Raw genomic sequence first — 19,903 nt, forward strand, 5'->3', positions numbered from 1 at the left:
ATCTACGTGCCATTAAAAATGATAATTACGCATATTTACTTGTTGTTATTGACGTTTTAAGCAAATTTGCTTGGATTGAAAAACTACGTGATAAAACAAGTACTAGTGTTGCTAGGGGTTTAGCACATATACTGGCCCGTAGTAATGGTAGACGACCTATTGTTGTACAAACAGATCGTGGTAAAGAATTTGTGGGGTCTGCCACACAGCTTTTTTTAAAAAACGCAAAAATTGGTTTTTGAGTGGCCCAGATGTGAAAGCTGCAGTTGTTGAAAGATTTAACAGGACATTAAAGGAGCGTATATGGCGATATTTCACTTATGCAAGAAATAAGCGGTACATCGATGTACTAAATAACATTGTTGATGCGTACAATCGTTCGTATCATAGCGGTATTAAAATGGTCCCGCAAGATGTAACATTGAACAATGCAAGATTTGCTCGATCAAATCTCGCACGTAGATATGACAGTAAACGCGCCCGTGCTCCTAAATACAAGATCGGTGATCTGGTGCGAATCAGTAGTAGTAAAGCAGCGTTCGCGAAAGGTTATGAAGGCGGCTGGAGCAAAGAAATATTTCTTATAATACGCATTTCCACACATCCACAACCACCTGTATATTTTTTACGAGACCTTCATGGTGAAGATATCGACGGCATTTTTTATGAAGAAGAATTGAACAGGATCCGGCGAGATTATGCAAAGACCGATCTTATGGTCGAAAGAATAATTCGTAGTAAAGGACGAGGCAGTGCAAGACGTATCTTCGTTAGCTGGCGCGGTTTTCCAGAAAGTTTTAATAAGTGGATAAACTCTAACAATTTAAAAAATTATAATGAGGGATAATTTTTACGTGGTTTTACCTAGCAACAGCAGTTCTTCATATTTTCAGGATAACACAACAACTCATTTTATTACACGTTTACCACAAGCATTACGTTTACAAGGGGAGTGGGGTGTTTCTTTAACTGATATTCAAATACCTATGACGTTTCTCCATGTTTCACAAGATGAAAAGACTTTGGTGAAAATAAAAAATTTTATCAATGAACCGCTTGAAGAAGAAGAGGAGTTAAAAACGGGTTTAGAACATCATATAGTACCACAAGGACTGTATCAGACAATTGACGATCTTATCGAAACAGTAAACAAAACAACGCTGAAGAAACATTTAATTTTTACATTAAATAGGTTTGGTTATGTCACAGCACAGCGTTCATGTACAGATTGTATGGCTATAACACATGGTTTCCGCTTATCGCCAACTCTGGCTCAAATATTCGGTTATGAAACTCAATGTCATATATTGGCTGGTAAAATGTCTTGGCCAGCATCTAGACCGGCTAATTTAATCAGAGCATTACCTACAACGCTGTTTGTATATACCGATATATGCGAATCGTACATTACAGGTGATGTGCAAACACCTCTACTTCGCACAGTACCTCTAGATATAGAATCGTATGTTTATGGTTCGGTTAAGTATAAAAGTTTTGCAACAGCTAAATATATACCGCTAATACACACTGCTTTGCAAACAATCGAGATTGATATAAGAGATGAGTTTGGACAACCTATACCATTCGAATATGGTACATTGACTGTAACACTAAATTTTAAGAAATTAGACTAAAAATGACATATTACGATGCGTGTTTCGACACGGTAGCGGTAGACAAAGTGGCATCGAACGCGTCTATGTAGGCGCCCCAAATCAACGTGGTCATGGAATCGGTAGTTTTCTTGGTGGTCTCTTTCGACGTGTTTTACCCCTTTTATCAAAAGGAGCCAGGGCCATCGGTAAAGAAGTTGCTCGCTCTGGTATGAATGTAGCTTGCGATGTAATTCAAAGCGATATACCGTTTAAAGAAGCTTTTAACAGCCGTATGAAAGATTCAGCTGAGAACCTAAAACGGAAAGCCGAAGAAAAAATTGATATTCTCATGGAGGGTTCGGGCTATAAAACGCCGAGAAAGTCAAATATACAGCATTTAATTAACATTCGCGACAACGATCATATCGTAAGGCGTCAAAAGAAAAAAAAAAAGATTTACAGTAACAAAACACCGAAAACTAAGACAAACACGTTGAAGAAGAAGAAGAAGATAAAAAAGAAAAAGACCTCTATTCGCGATAAACGAACTGTAGTTGACATTTTTCAATAACATATTTGACGTAAAGCAGACGACGACATGGCCTTTTTACATTCTCATTCGTGCGAGTGTCTCAAATCAGAATTGGAATTATTCACCGTCCCACCAACGCAAGCAACAATTGAAAACTCGCAATGGTTACATTACAAACCAATATCGTCGATAATTAACCGATGATTCACCTATAGAATTTGTTATACCAGGTCAGGGGGAAGAATACATCGACTTACCACATACCATGTTATGTATCAGTGTTTAAATAAGACCGACCGTTTCCAAAGAAATTCCAAAAAAGAAGAGACTTCAGGTGCTGTTGATAAGCTAGTAGGACGTCAATAATTTTATGCATTCGTTATTCAATCAGGATGTGTTTTTCAATCAAAAACTTGTAACACCCCCAAATAATGCGTATGCTTACAGAGCTTATATAGAAACATTGCTTAATTATGGCCCTGCTGCAAAAAACTCTCATTTAACAAGTGTGTTGTGGTATAGCGATACGGGTAGTGAAATGGTGCAACCATCCATCTTAAACGCCGGTTTTCTAAAACGGTGTTCGTTAACAGCTAATGCTAAGAAAATTGACCTTATGGGTCATTTACATTGCGATGTTTTCAATCAAGAAAGGTTTCTGATAAACGGCGTAGAAATGCGATTGCGGATGGTACGATCAAGAGACGCTTTCTGCCTTATGGATCAAACCGAACGAGGTTTCGAAGTTCATATACTCGATGCTACGCTACTTGTCAGACGTTCAAAGATTTCACCAGGTATATTATTAGCCCACGCTAAAGCTCTTTCAAAAACTACAGCAAAGTATCCTCTTACGCGTGTTGAAGTAAAATCTATATTTATACATAGCGGTATATATGGTGAAACGCTCGACAATGTGATACTTGGTCAGATACCAAAACGTTTAATAATCGGTTTTGTCGATAATAGAGCATTCAACGGAAATCGCACGCTTAATCCTTTTAATTTTCATCATTACAAAATTAATTATTTATCTTTATACGTTGACGGCACACAAATACCTAGTAAACCGCTACAACCAGATTTTACAAAAGAAGGCCTGTATATGGATGCCTATCACACACTCTTTTCTGGAACGGGTATACATTTTCTAAACGAGGGTAATTCTATTTCTCGTGAAAATTATCCAAATGGGTACTGTTTTTTCGCATTTGACCTCACACCGAACCTTTTGGCAAACAACAATACGCACTGGAATTTAATGAAACACGGGAACGTTAGAATTGATGTGCGTTTTGAAGAAGCCTTAAAAACTACGGTAAATTGTATCATTTACGCCGAATATGATAATATTTTAGAAATCGATGCTTCTAGACAGGTAATTGTAGACTATGGGGGATAAACGCTGCCGAGAGCTGAAATAAGCGCACTATGGAAACGGGTACTACTGGAACAACGACGCCTCGAACAAAGAACACATATATTTACCCGGCAGTCTGTATCGTTTTTGATCGTGTATAGTACTACAGCTTATATTCAAGATAACAATTCTTTTACAAACACACTTACAAATATGGATATCGTTGTCGATATACAAGGTTTCAAAGACGCTGAAGAATCTTTCTTTCCAAAAGAAATTGCTATTGTCTCTATAAACACAACCCACTGTGCTCATTGGATCATCGCGCAACCATGTTCTTTTATTGAACTACCAGATCGTTCAAAATCTCAAAATAATTGGCTTAGTAAAAATTTCCACGGTATTGAGTGGTATGAAGGAGATATACCATATAAAAACTTACGACGACATTTGAGAACGATTGCACAGTTTACCAATCGCATATTCACTCGGGGGTTTGATAAATCAACATTTCTTCATCGTATTACCAGCAGAAACGTTATAAATTTAGAAGAAGAGAAAAAATGTCCGCCATTTCATCAATTACCTCGATTAGAACAGACCTGCCTTATTCATAACATAAAAAGTAAGACAAACAATTGCGAATATACATGTGCTTTAAATAACGCATTACGCCTTGGAAAATGGCTTAAAGAATACGGTCTTTTGGATTCTACATCATTATTATCATTGACATCACCGTCATCACCACCAGCACCATCGTTTTCTACGACTTGGTGTAATCGTAATAATCATCATAATATCAAAGAAGAAGAAGAAGAAGATATCTCTCCAGTCAATTCTTGGTGGTTATGAACACCCACCAATTACGGGCAGCTCTACAAAATATACCGTGCGATACCATAGATGTTTACGCCTCTGACGAGATACCAGCTGTGTGGAGTAAACCCGCGGCTATTATTGCTAATACCGATGATCATACAAAACCCGGGACACACTGGGTTGCTATGTACGTCGGAAGAGACGGCATCGGACACTATTTCGACAACTATGGGTTGCCACCCATCATCCCCCAACATCTCAAACGACTTAGAAGAAACTGCAAAATCATACTCTACAACCCTCAACAATTTCAAAGCAACACTTCTGACGTGTGTGGACAATTTTGTGTCATGTTTGCGCATCTTATGTGTACTGGGTTTGGCATGCATAAGTTTCGTGATATTTTTTCGAACGATTTATCACGAAATGATAAAATAGTTCGCGACTATTATAATTCGTATGTAAAACGTCATCAGCATTACATTTCTAAAAAAAATCAATTTACGGGTGGCGGTATTTCAAATTTGTACGGGTCGCTGCGGCCTCAAAGTTGTTATTCACGAAAATAATATATCTTACATTCCGCACAAATATGTAACCACCTAACAATTACAAGAATTGATGTATATTTTGAACGATATGTAATCAATAAATGTTCATAATTAATAATGTTACTTTTGTTATTACTGTATTTTTAAGAATGTATAACCAATAAATGTATATATTAAATAGTGTGCTTAATTTAAAACCAACCTCCCATAAATTAGGTTAAGATTGAATCTTCTTTTGCAGTAAATAAAAAAATGTTTTATTAAAATAACTATAAGACATAGAAAATGAAAAAAACTTAGTAGATAAATAGTGCAACCTCCTTTTTGCAGAAAAAAAAAAAAAAAAAAATTTTTACATTTTTATTAAAACAGCTATAAGGCGTAAGAAATAAAACCGACAACCAGATGAGTAACGCCGCTATGGGTAACTATCTGTAGTGGGGAGAGATCGCCGCATAGTATCACTATGGGGGGACGACTGTGATGCTGTGCGCCGTGATAAGAAAAGTGGGGGCACGGTGCCAGTGACGTCACAGTCATCTCCCCATAGTGGTACTAGCCTACTCACGTAGTTCAACTTGAGTAATGCTAAAAGCGAGAAAATGTATGCGCACTGACTTTATCCATATGATATTATTCATTGTTTATTTTTAGCAACAATTGAGATCGCGAAGCAAAACGTCACTATGATAGCCCTATTTTGCGTGTTATAAGGTTCATCTAGGTATTTTTTTCAAGTTTGTAGGATCATGGGGGACCGAGAAACAAAGATTATTTATATTGCCCAATGGCCAAAATAATAAAAATTAGTCAAGTTTGAACAGTTATATCTCGAAAACTGTTAATTTTACATCTGCAGACCTCGTTTCGCTCCTAGACAGGGGGGGGGGGTGACCTCGTTTTGCGTGGAAATTCCTCTCCCGCCTAAGTGTTTACTTTTCACGCAAAACAGTATTAAAAATAAAAAAAAGCTCATTTTAAAACAATTTTTCTATTATAACGACTCAAGTATTGGAGTTAGGTAAAATATGCATATGACCTTTTTTGTAGAGCTTATTGCGAGCTTTAGTTTTTATTTGACACTTTTTTTTGTAAAATAAATATTTTCTGAAATAATTAAGAAAAACTGTTTTTTCTTTCTCTAAGTAAAGCTTCAAAATTGTTAATTTTAGGAGATAGCGCCTATTGACACTTTTAGGACACCTGGAACTACAATTTCCCAAAATACGAGAAGATTTAACCAAGACCCAAAATCCATAACAGATGTGCTGGGTCCTTTATGATAAAAGTTCACATATTGAATGAGAATTAATAGCTTATGCTTCAGACAATATTGCATACGATGCGTTAAATGACAAATAAAATGTTATAATTATGTTATGCACAAATGTGAATATTGCATGCGATGTGTTAAATGACAAATAAAATGTTATAATGTTACGCGCAAATTTGAAATAATAATAATTAAAATGTATAAATTGAAATTGAATTTCTGGTTATTTCCCTATCCTTAGCGAACGATTGCAGGCCAATAGCGATTTAGTGCGGTACAGCGTTATCTCAGCTGTGACAATGACTTGAGTTTCTTTCACAAATTCAGTTTGTAAGATGTTGCAGTAAGTATTAGATTACTACTGTCAGAGGTTTTTGACTGTGGGATTTAACATCTCGTAGATAAATCACGTATATTTTGTACTGTAAAATGTTGGGCTGCACTCCTTAGCGGTATTCATGGATATCCTTAATATCCAGCAAGAACATCCAGTAGATATCTAATAGGTATTATGTTCTGTGTGAGAGTCTACGCTGGCTGCTGTTGTACTCATAGTTTTCATGTCTTCCGAGCTCTTCTCTTAAAATTCCATGGTGACTGCTATCATAACCGCCTCGTCGAAGTCTAGGTCCTTCCTTTCTAATAATCGAGCTTGAGCTTTCTTGTTTAGTAGCCCAAAAACTAACTAGTTGCGTAAAGCTGTCTTCAAGTAATTACCAAATTTGCAATAAATGCTAAGTTTGTGAAGGACAGCAACGTACTGTTGCACAGACTTGCCTGGCTGCTGCTTTCTTTGACGAAATTTGTAGTTTTCCGAAATCTCCAGTGGTGCCGGTGCATAAAATTCCTTTAATTTTTGCACCAGAATTTTGTAAGGTTGTGTAAAAAAATTGGCCGGATCTAACCTATTACATAGCTATCGAATGCCGCGGGCCCAATGCAATGTAGTAATTATCGTACCTTGGCATGATCTTCAATATTGAAAATCGTGAATGCACTTTGCAGACACTGTAACCACCTTTTCTACGTGGTGGTATTTGGCTCAAATGCCTCGATTGTAAAAGATCCCGGAAGAACATGTTTATCAGAGTTGCCTTCAGTTATGATTCTTGAAAGTTTTTATGGATGTACTTTCTTGCGATCTTTGAATAAGTTGTGTATGTTTACGTACCGTGGCGAATATTCTCAAATAGCACGTGATTTACTTTCTCGGTTTACTTGTAATATATAAAAATATATTCCAATATTATTGAAATTCCAGTATCCTCGTCGCTAAAACTGTTGTGTACGAGGTAGAGAGAGAGTACGCGTGGCTTGTACTTTAGCAGTTACGTTTACTTTATTAGATATGTATAAAAGGTTCACAGAGAGAAGTGTTAGAGATTGGTTACTTTTATTCAAAAAGAACACGTGGAATGACTCTGCTGAGGAACGGTGGATATTTCTTGTTCTTTGTTTCAGTAGTGACTCGAGACAATTTTATGTTCACAAAATTTCATATTTATTCTCTGAGGTAACAACACGAATGAGCAATACAAAATTGATTCCACCGTCTTCTGACGAGAGCGGTGTGACTGTGACTTTCCTAATATCAAATTATTCAGTACACACGATGTGTTACTGATTGATCGGGTCGCGGGCATTTATTAAACAATTGTTACAATAAAAACATGCAAGACATTTGTTCTACTTATCGCTTGCCCTTTCTCTCTGTCTGCCGCTCCGATCGCTCGCTTCGTTTCGCTCACTCCGTTTTGCTCGCACCGTTTCGCTCGCACGCCTTTGGTCGACCACACGCAGGGAACGTTCCCGAGAGAAAGAGGCCAAGGAATCTTGCAGCGGGAACATCTCCCACCAATACAGGATCGATGCGCTACCTCATCGATCTGTACGGCTTGCTCAAGCAAACCCGCGTAATTCTAACAATGTATAGTTTTATCAACTCAAGCAGAATTATATTTTTCAACAAGAAGTAACGTTCTGAGACGTGCCATGTGCCAGCGCCATTGACCGAGTGAGTTCATGTTGCCTCGTATCGCATGTTACGGCGATGCGCCATCTATAATAGCATAACTTATTCTATCCCGCGCGCACGCTATCTTCTTAAAATAACTGTAATTATATCCAACAATCTTTAATAACAATTTTCCACAAAAAAATTTTTTTGCGTTGCATGAAAAGCAACAAAATACATGTTCAATCGGCAAATAATGTTGTTTTGCGAAAAATCATGCGGCAGCCATTTTCAAAACTTTGAATTTTTTTCATTTCATGCCTTGAAATTGTTGTTTGGTTAGCTCTGAACTGTTCTGCAAATTCTACTTGCGTTTGAAACGAGTTTTTGCAACAACGTTTCCAAATTGTCGGCCTCAAGTTTTCATGATGTTCCAAAACGCGGATCACTCACGTTAAAATTATGGTCTTTAAAGCGATAAAAGCAATATTTGTATATATTGAAGGGCACAATATTTTCTCCAAAAATAAAACAAGTAGATTCACATGCTTTAGCAACATTTTTCTTTACTAGAATTAATTCATATTGAACGCAATGTCGAATCTAAAGTTTTCCGTCGCTCATTGTATCAACTGTTACTTTTAATGTTATATGTACTATGGAATTATAATAAATTTCGGTTTAGGAAGATCAATACCAATTTTACAAGAACACACACACACACACACACAAAACGGAAAGAAAATATTTTAATTTAAAATAATTACACTAGAGGACTGAAAGAAGAAATAAAATTTTTGTACCTAATAATGAACATTGTTTTGCCTCGTAAACAAAAGAAGATGTGAGGTGGAGCTTGTTTCACGGGGAAAATACATACATGAGCGGGTAGGGGCAAGTTTCTCCCCCCAAAAAGTCATAATCAAAGTCTTGGAAGTCGAAAATGTAGACAGTAAAAATATAAACATTTCTCTGTAAGTTGGGAGAGGCGGGATAATTGCATTATTTTATCTATAATTGCATTATTTTATATGAGTTTCCAACTTCTATGCAAAACAATTTCTGATGTAAAATTAAAATTTAATTTAGATTAAGTTAGAATTTTTTTTAGAGTAAAAAGGCAGAGAGAGGGGTGGAACTGCTATCCCGCTCAAGTATTTATTTAAGTGTACAACTATATATACAATAAAATATATAATTTAAAGTATACAATGAAGTATACATAAAGTATCTAAGTTAATTAAAGTTAAAGTTGTAAAGTTAAATACACATTTATATTATTAACTTTATTAAGGTCAAGGTTAAGATCATTGGAGGATGATCCCCATTTCTGCACAATTACCTCTGTGTACAAACGGATTGTATGCAATTGGATCCTTGTGCAATCGATTCCATGTGTTGTTGGGTCCATGTGTACTCGACTCCATGTTTGATTGAAACGATGTGTCCGATTATTATTTTATCTAATAGATCCGTATCTGATCGGGATCGTATCTAATCAGGATTTTGTCTGATCGGGTCGGTGTGTAATCAAAGTTGTGTTCAATAAAATCCATATTCGATTAGATCCTTGTCCGATAGAGATTTGTTGAGAAATACTTTTACGATGAAGTCTGTATTCTAAATTATTTATAATGCGAGAAACAAATAGAAACAAATTGAAATTGGAATTCTATTTTATAGCCTCATTGTGAGAAAAATTTATATTCATATAAGATATAATAGCTGCATTCAACAGAAAAAGCAGTTTTGCATTTCAAGATTTTTTAATACGATTGGTTCTTGTCGAATCTAAATACATAAACCAATCATATTAAAAAATTTAACAATTGTGAATATGGCCATAGTGCTTTTTGTTTTAATTACATATTAGTTGCATTCAGCAGAAAAAGCAGCTTTGCATAGCGTAGCTTTACTTGCGTAGCAATGCTGCTCTTTTTGCTGAATGCAACTAATATGTAACTAAAACAAAAAGCATACTCTATGGCCAATATTCACAGTTGATTCTTATATTTTAAATCGTCTTTAGTACTATATTCAGACATCATCAAAGCTATATTGAATCTTAAAGCATTACTTAAGACGGTCTTCAAATATAATCGGAATATAAATATCGGCCTATATTCTATTTTGCAGAGGTGCGCAAATACATCGCAGCGAAACTACCGATATTAATCGGTTCAGGTGTGACACTAGATAACGTGGACAATTACGTAGACAAGGCAGATGCACTGATCGTAGGATCACACTTCAAGACGACTGGTCGGTGGGAGAACACGCTTGATCCAACAAAAATCCGAGCATTTGTCAAATATTTAAAAAGACGAAGAATTGATGTTACTGATTGTAACAATATAGTCAACAAATGAAAAAAACTGAAAAATATCGTTAGACTGCCAAAGGAACAGTTGTCCGACATAAGAGTCGACTCTCAATTAGAAATGTTGGTTAATGCGACGTTGAATCAACGTCGAAAACTAAATGTCAAAATTCTAATTGATTTAACGGCAAAAGCATATACAATATCAACTATATAACTGTTGTTTATTTAATGTTGAAATAAGATCAAAAGCTGAAATAACTTATGTTTAATAGCTGGACCAGCATCAAGTCAACATCAGCAATCAATATCCGATTATCAGTCTAGTATTGACTGTAATGTTGTATCGACGTCGAAATAACATCCAATATTGCATGCCACTATTAGACCGATATCGTTAGCGTTGAACCGACACTAATCACAAAAAACTATATTCATAATCTCAAAACTATTTCTAATTTTTTTTTTTTTTTTAAGTTATTTCACAAGGCATTTGTAATTTTACCTAAAATTATAATTATTTAAAATCGTAGATTTTTAGGCTTGAAATGAAATCCATAAATATTACGTTTTGCCAATACAAAACACAGGTATTTGTGTGTACAATAAATATCAATCAAAAAATTAATTTCAGTCTTAGGACTATCTTCAGTAACAATTCTAATTTGAGTAATTAGATTTATTTAACGCCGTACATTTTTTTCACTAACAAAGAAAAGAAACGGAAGTGTTGTTTTCCGATTTTGAAGCGTCTTTAATATGTTGTAGTACGGATCAAAATAATGGGCACGTATTTTTTTTATACGTGCCCATTTTTACTTTTAGGGGGTGAAACACCTTTTTGAAGAAAACCAGTATTAATCTTTCGAAGCAAATGTTGTCGAAAAATTACAAGAGATATAAAAGAAATATTCGAAATGAAAGTTAAATGATTTGAAGAATACTTTATTACAGTGATAAACAAATTTTTTTAATAAAAAAAATTTTTTAATTTAAAATAAAAGAAAATTTTATCACTGTTATTAAGTACTTTTCAAGCCATTCAACTTTTATTTAGAATACTTTTTCTATCTCTTATAGCTTCGACGATATTCGTATTGAAAAATAAATACCGACGTCATATTTTGGCCATTAATGACGTAACTAATGACGACAAAATGACGTCAAATTAACGTCATCATGTTTGCTGGGACAGTTAGTTTCTATGGACAGATTCTACTATCGTATTATCGTGGCTTCAATCATGTAGCAGAACATGGGCAACATTCGTTACAAATAGAGTGGCTGAGATTCAACAATCAATTCCAAGTCAATATTGGCACCACATCCGAAGTAAAGAAAATCCAGTCGATCCATTATCAAGCGTTTTGCCTAACACTTTGACCGCATTAACTATTTGGTTGTCAGGATCCTCTTGGTTGTCTCAGGATAAAGAAGAGTGGCCGCAAGGCTATCCATCCGTCAATGCAGAAGAATTGCCGGAGAGAAGAGCAAAGGCACCCATTGTAACTATAGCAATAAGTCAAGAATATATTTGATAGATATTCCAGATTAACAACCCTTCTCCATGTAATTGCATACTTTCTGCGTTTTTCATAAAATGCAAGAAGAGTCGGTCAGAAAAATCTTTTAAGAACTCCAAGAAAGAAACTAAACCAATTTCAATAGCAGGACGGGATCAAGCAACGCTATGCTTAGTAAAAATAATCCAAAATAAATACTTTGCTGAGAAGATCAAGTCTCTTACCCAGTATGGCATTGTAAATAAAAACAGTTCCATTCTACGGTTAAATCCATTTGTGGATGATGCTGGAATCTTAAGGGAGGACGGCTTAAGGCATCAAACTTAGCACATGCAACTAAAGACTATTCTACAATGAGTTGCGAACGCTTCGTCGGCAGTTGCAATGAATGACAACTAGCGCTATTTCCGGTGGCAAGATAGTGTCGCGATTGTCAAACGAGAGTTGGCCAACTTTTAACTTTGGCGACAGCAACTGGCAATCGCACTACCTTAATCTTATAAAGTGAATTAAAAGAGCGTGGCGGAGCGCGAGAATTACGACAAATGTGATTTGTGGTAGGACAATTTTCGTAGTAATATTTTGAACGTCTGGTGCTCACATACCTCGTTTAAACAAACTTTCAATTTGCACCTTTCAATAATCTCGACATTTAAATGTGGATTAGACGTTGAAATTTTTTACAACTTGTGACTGGCAACCGCGATTTGTAACTAGGCTTTGTAACTCATTGTAAACCAGTCTTAAGAATCCTAAACTTTTGCCTAGCCATCTTGCATTCTCTCACCTTATTATCGTACACGAGCACGAAAAACGTCCTTCTGGTTTTGGCAGGGAGAAACGATTTGCGTAGCGACTGTTTTGGCAGTCTTGACCGTAATGCCCAGTTTTCCCACATTTTTTACATTGTATCGCGGGCTGATAGGAGGTTTGTTATGGCGATTTGTATTTATTTTTTTCTGTAAACGAGTTATAGCGATTGTTGGGCCCTCTAACTTTTTCCTCTGCTATGGCGCCTGTTATTGCCTCTGCCAGGGATGTATAGTGCTGGGAACGTAAGAGTAACTTGATGTCCTCGTATAGCCCTGTTTGGTAATTGTAAAGGGCCAGCTTTTTAATATTTTCTAGTATTGCCTTCTTTTGCTTGGCAGTGTGTTCTTTCCCTTCTTCCATAAACTCAAATAGCTCCATTGCTAATTGGTCCATACGCCGGCCAAAATCTTGGGGGCTTTCATTGTGCCGTTGCTTTAGCGAGTTGAATTCTATTTGGAGGTAGGCTGTATTCCGTTTTTCGAGGTATTCTTGCTCGAGTTCTCGTTTAAGTTGATCAAAGCTATGAATTTCGCGCGTTTGAAAGTCTGTCATTGCTTTGTTTTTGAACTTGGTGCATAAAATGGCTTCCAATAACGCCTCTCTGCGAGATGTATATTTTTCATGGCGTAAGTACTTGCGTGGATAAACTCCTTTACGCGGTTTTGTTTGATACCGTTTATCTCGGATATCATGTTTCTAGCGCCTTTAAGCAGAAAAAAGGTAACCGAGGATCCGTTGGTTCCTTATATTCCGCGAATACCGGTTGTGGATATTATCAAATACGTGTTCGTGGAAACTTAATCAGTGGCCCGTATTATTTCGCGAAATGCAAGTTTGAGCCTCATTTTCATCTATCCTTGTTTGTAGTCTTCGTATTTCGCGCATGACATCTTGTAGTGTCAAGGTTTCCTTTGAGTCGGCACCCAGGAAATTTTGCATTTGTTGCATTTCGCGAGTTGTTGCAGCGTTAGACGGGCTGAGATTACTCGGTCCTCCGGCCGTTCCGACAGGCGGTAGTAATGTCGTTGTCCATTAGACTGAAGTCGAACAATCGGATATTAAAGTGGCGTTTAGTAATAATGCGAGTTGAGTCGTACTTGACGGTTGGCGCTTTGTCTGCGTCGCGGTGCGTTAGTCTAGGCGCGTTTTCCTCTACTCTACTCGTGTTAGGTGAGTCGGATAGTTTGATTTCTCTTGCGGTCAGTGAGTCGTTTTTCTCATCTGACATGTGCGGGAAGAGAAGAGTGATGGTAACTTACAGTACAATGAGAATGATTGTTTGCATATTGTTGTCTTGCTCTAGGCTGCGGCAGCACGACGACTCAGCGGCTGGCAGTTTGGCGACTTGTTGCTCAATGAATCTGCGACTCGATGGCTTGTGGCTTGATGGCTTTGTGGCTCAGTGGCTCGATGGCTCTGTGGCTCAGTGGCTCGATAGCTTTCTGGCTCTATGGCTTGATGGCTTTATTGCGGACTTCCTTGGGACTTGGCAGGAATATTTTGCTCTGGCTTGCCCTTTTTTCCTCGTTGTAGCTTTCCCCCAAGGATTCCTCTTTAGCGTCGTAATTCCACTTCTGGCACCAATGTTGTACTTTTGATCAGAAAGTCGGACCTAAGCCTGATTGACGACAGGAAGGGAGTTAAGGGCCGCCGGAAAGAGACTTACGACAGGCGGAGTCCGTGTGTAGAGAAGTGTTTATTCTGATAAAGCCTGATATCGCTCACGAGCGCTAGCTCGTGTCACAACGTTACGTGCCGCGTGAGGAGGAGATATGTGTTAGTAGTCATGGCTGGAGAGTAGTCACTGATCCTTCGTAGGCGTTGTTCTCAAGGTGGTGGACGTCTTCTCGTATGGAACGGATAGATGTATGGCATTTGGACACTTGGTTATCACTACTCTGCCGCTCGATTGTCAGGCGGTCTTCTTATTCCAAAGTGATTGCGCTAAGCTGCTGCTTGGCGCAATTACTTTTGCTTGATCAACGTCCTCGTGATACGATTTCGGCAATGCTCGATGGGTTTTCGGGTTTCTGGGCTTTCTGATTGTTTTATCGTGTCATGAAAATGCTTAGCAAGTATTTTAATTCAAGGCATGGTAACCTGTTTGCGGTTACCATGCGCCGAGTTGGCATAGCTGGACTATAACAAAACAAACGTTTCGACTCGCTTTGGAGTCATCTTTAGCACAACAAAAAATAAGTAATAGAAATAGTAGTCATCATCAGTCATCAAAAACGGGAAGCATTCAAGACTCCATTGATTTGATAAGTCCTTCATGACATCTTTAACCGTGGTAGTGTGGCAAAAGATGACACTTCACTATATAACTGTCGTATAACTATTATATTTTGAATGTTGAAAAATTATTTTATTTGAGACTATATTTCTCGTGGCAATATAGCAAGATGACACTTCCCCATATAACTGTCATATAATTATTTTAGATGTCAAAAAATTATTCTAAGACCGTATTTTCTCATAAATCCCCATTCAAGCCGATAACGACCGATAAATGATTTAGATAAATCTTTTTCACAGAAATTAATTTTTTTTGCCCCAGCATTCAAACGTTACTTATTTCACACCAACACGTGCTTACGGTCTCAAGTTCAAATGTATACTAACTGTCCGGAAAATCGCATTCTGCTTACACGTTATACCGAAGGCCAGGCGATTAAGAATAAATACGGCAACCCAATATATAAGCACAAACGTAAAAGTATTGCGAGTCAAGAGCAGTCAACTTGCCAAAAATATATAGAATAAATTAACGGTGATCTAGTATTATAGTGAAAATTAGTTACCTTTGTATTTCTTTGACGGAATTAATTATAATTTTCTCAATAACGAAAGGTACGCATGACGCAAACATTCCGTGTCTGTCTGTAAATTAAAACTGTTATCTTGTAACTAAATATGTAGCATTTCGGAAATAAACCGCCTGCCTAAGTAACGTTCATTATATAAGATTTTGATATTTTCCCAATCAAATTGATGATTACAAGAAAGTCTATGTTTTGTAATGACAAAGTGACTGTTCGTATTCCAATTGATATGATTGCGGTGTTCAGCAATTTTTGTTTTCAAGTTCCTACTGGTTTGCCCTGTTGTGCCCGGTGGTCCAGGCACGTCGGTAGATATTTCGGGATTGTTATGGCGCCTGAGGAGTTAGGAAGGACCGTGTTGACATGTTAGAGAATGGACACTCTTGAGTTACCAACGTTAGTATAGTAATGTATATTTCTTCAGTTTGCTCTCGTTACACTTGTTGTGTGACAATATGTGTCAGTCGTACACTTGCTTTCCCAGACAACCCTATATATAGGTTGGCGATTATCTCCGAATTATTGCCGGCTCAACGTGTAAGTCACTCACGGTGTGTAACACACTAGACAGCTGTTCGTTAGACTCTCCGTCGCTTTCCGATTTTGTCGTTCTATTTATGCAGAAGTTTGTTGTTTGGTTTATTCAATCGTGTTCCTGCAAAATGCGGCTCCCACGCTTAGCCAAAATCCGAAAAAACCGGAAAACGACTCAGCAATAGCTGGCGTGGCGTGATAGTATTAAAGGGACGGAAGCTCGAAAGACCATCAGCGCCTTTTGATTCTTTAGCGTATGCGGAATTTGAATCCGCTGCCCATATACAGAGCAATAGAAATTTTAATTGATTTTCTGTTACTATGCGGATTATTAGCATAGTTGTACTGGATACAACAGCCCCACATATAACGTCTCGCAATCTTTACATGGAATTTTGTAAACGACATTTTTCTTTGAAATATTTGGGAGAACATCCTCCATACTTTTGATAATCCTACTCAATTTATTGAGACTAAAGAATGCTAATTTTACATTTAAACTATTTATAATAGTCTTCAATTTGTCTGAAATTATAGGCATATATGGTAACAAAAACCACCGCGTTCTTTCATTTGTGATGTTAATGCCGATATCATTAACTGTTTAATGTATTTTTATAAATAAGGGATTTTAGGTGGCTATTAAAAAGCATCTCTAACAGGTGAGAATACCTTATGAACGCTTGCAGCATTTTAAAGGAAGAACTTTTTTTAGGCTGTCAGGCTTGTGATGAATTTTACATATTTTAACTTTGACAACAGGTTCTACAAACAAAAATTTGGCACCCTCATGGGTTCTCCACGTTTGCCTAAATTCGTTGACCTTTTTATGCAAGATTTGGAGGCTAAGGCTCTCAAAAAAATTGGAATTCGTTTACCATTTTACTTCAAATGTGGATGAAATAGTTATGGCAGTTCGAAATTTAATTGATCTCATTTTAACGACTTTCAACTCGTTCCACCCAAAAATGCAGTTTACGTTGGAGAGGGGAGAGGAGATAAAATAGACTTTTTGCACATCACTATCATTAAAAACAACAGTAGGTTAATCTTTGATTGGTTTTATAAGCCCACGTACTCAGGAAAGCATTTAAATTTTCTTTTGGCTCACCCTTTATCACAAACAAGAAAGACTTTTATGGGAATGGTTGACAGGGTATTTTTATTATCTGACGCCCAAATTTCATTAAAAGAATATTGAGCTTATTGTAAAAACTTTATTAATTAACGACTAACATGCTGAATTTATTTTTGAGACAATTAATAGCTACCTAAAATCTGTTATTCATAAAAATACATTAAAACAAACAGTTAATGATATCAGTATTAACATTATAAATGAAAGAACGTGGTGGTCTTTGTTGCCATGTATGCCTACAATTTCAGACAAATTTAAGACTATTACAAATAGTTTAAATGTAAAATTGGCATTCTTTAGTCTCAATAAATTGAGCAGGATTATCAAAGTACAGAAGAATGTTTTCCCGAATAATTCTAAGAAAAATGTCGTTTACAAAATTCCATGTAAAGACTGTGAGGTGTCATATGTGGGGCAAACCAGTAGAAACTTGAAAACAAGAATTGATGAACACCACATTCATATCAATTGGAATACGAACAGTCACTCTGTCATTACAGAACATAGATTTTCTTGTAATCATGAATTTGATTGAGAGAATATCAAAATCTTAGATAATAAACGTTACTTACAAAGAAAGTTTGCAAACACGGAAATTCAAAAAATTCTGAAATTTTGTGTACACATAGAGGAGTTCATCCATACCATAAAAATATTTTTTGTCTGTGCCGAATTTCAGTTTAGGGGTAAAACACCTCTTTGAAGAAAAATGGTTTTTTTCTTTTAAAGCGTATATCGTTGAAACTATAAGAGATAGAGAAAAATGTTCTAAACGAAAGTTGAATGGTTTAAAGAGTAATTTATAATAGTGAAAAATAATTTTTTTTTTAATTTTTTGTTATATTTTTCCCCACCACTTACCTATTTTTTCAAAATTTTTATTTCTTTTTATAAGCAAAATAAAGCCTATTTTATTACAAATTCACCGGATATGATAAAGTTATAATGCGACATTTTCATTTTCTAAAAGTAATTAAAAATCACCCCATAAAGCATGGTACGCGCATCCGTCCGTGTACTATGGAAGTGTCCCCTTTCGATTTTGATAAGCGTTTAATACGTTGTAATACAGATCAAAATAAGGGACACGTATTTTTTTATACGTGCTCAATCTCACTTTTAAGGAGTAAAACATTCCTTTAAAAACATCGGTTTTCTTCTTTTGAAGCGTGTATTGTTGAAACTATAACAAATAAAGAAAAATGTTCTGAATAAAAGTTGAATGGCTTGAAGAGTACTTTAGAACAATAATTACAAAAATTTTTTTTAAATTACTTTTTATATTTCTCTCACTACTTCTTATTTGTTTTTAAAAATTTTTAAATATTTTAATGACAGAATTAAAACTTATCCTTATACAAATCCAACCATATATAACAAAGTGTCTTTTCAATGTATTATTCTTGAAAAATAATAAAAAACTTAGGTATACACGCTATACGTACCTGTTTGGGTGCTCGATTTTTCCGCGCTGGAACGGATTCGTCTCATGCGTATCGCTAATCGCGTATTACACGAAAGAGCGTTAAAGACAAATCAAGATCAATATAGTACAATGAATATTAAAATAAATGTTTTTTAATGATAATAATAATAATAGTAATAATAATAATAATAATTAAAATAATAAAATAATAAAAAAATAATAATTTTTTGAACTTGACTGCTAAAATTAGTCAAATATTGTTGGCGATGTCAATGTATGTACCTAATACTTTGTACAATTAAAAACGAGTTATGAATAAATAAATTATTATTTTTGCAAAATATTGTTTATTTCATTTTGACTATAGAACAGTTGATTGCAATGGTCAATGTATTTTATTGATAAATGTTGGGCAACCCAAAAATTCAGTAAACTTAAAAATATTATGTACAAGTAGAATAGTTTACAAAACTATTTCTTGCTCGTACCAAATTACAGCATTAGGGGATAAAATCACTCCTTAAAGAAAATGTACATTTTCTTTTTGGCGAAATAACTACCGAGAATGGTGACACGTATGTACATGAAACGTGAAACATGACCTACATGAAGCGTAAAACATGACGTACATGAAATGAGAAACATGAAAAAAACGTTAAACTAAACATGAAAAACGTTAACCTAAACGTGAAAAACATGAAATAACGTTGGAGAAACGTTAAACTAAACATGAAAAACGTTAAACTAAACGTGAAAAAACATGAAATAACGTTGGAGAAACATTAAAGTAAACATGAAAAACCTTAAACTAAACGTGAAAAAACATGAAATAACGTTGGAGAAACGTTAAACTAAACATGAAAAACGTTAAACTAAACGTGAAAAAACATGAATTAACGTTGGAGAAACGTTAAACTAAACATGAAAAACGTTAAACTAAATGTGAAAAAACATGAAAAAACGTTGGAGAAACGTTAAACTAAACATGAAAAACGTTAAACTAAAGGTGAAAAACATGAAATAACGTTGGAGAAACGTAGATGTAATAGAGGGGAAAAGAATAAAAAAAAACGTATGTCGTATATTACGTATGTTTATTTATGCAATTATGTCCACCAATTCAAAAGTTTGAATACATTTTGTAAAGCACAATATTTATTCGTACGGTGTTGCCCACATTGAAAAGTATTAGCATCATCTAGATTATTCAGATTATCCACGTCTTCGTAATCTACAT

General features: G+C 35.7%; 1 protein-coding gene across 1 annotated transcript in view; it reads left to right on the plus strand.

Annotated features, from left to right (window-relative positions):
- Nucleotides 1-10,470, plus strand: part of LOC105202996 (uncharacterized protein F13E9.13, mitochondrial) — a 123,648-nt gene extending 113,178 nt beyond the window's left edge. The window contains exon 6 of the mRNA XM_039455114.1: nt 10,224-10,470. Within this exon, the coding sequence (XP_039311048.1) occupies nt 10,224-10,456 (233 nt within the window). The 3' untranslated portion in view covers nt 10,457-10,470. The remainder of the gene's footprint in view (nt 1-10,223) is intronic.
- Nucleotides 10,471-19,903: the final 9,433 nt, after the last annotated feature.

Source organism: Solenopsis invicta, chromosome 11 (assembly GCF_016802725.1).
Source record: "Solenopsis invicta isolate M01_SB chromosome 11, UNIL_Sinv_3.0, whole genome shotgun sequence".
NCBI classification, from domain to species: domain Eukaryota; kingdom Metazoa; phylum Arthropoda; class Insecta; order Hymenoptera; family Formicidae; genus Solenopsis; species Solenopsis invicta.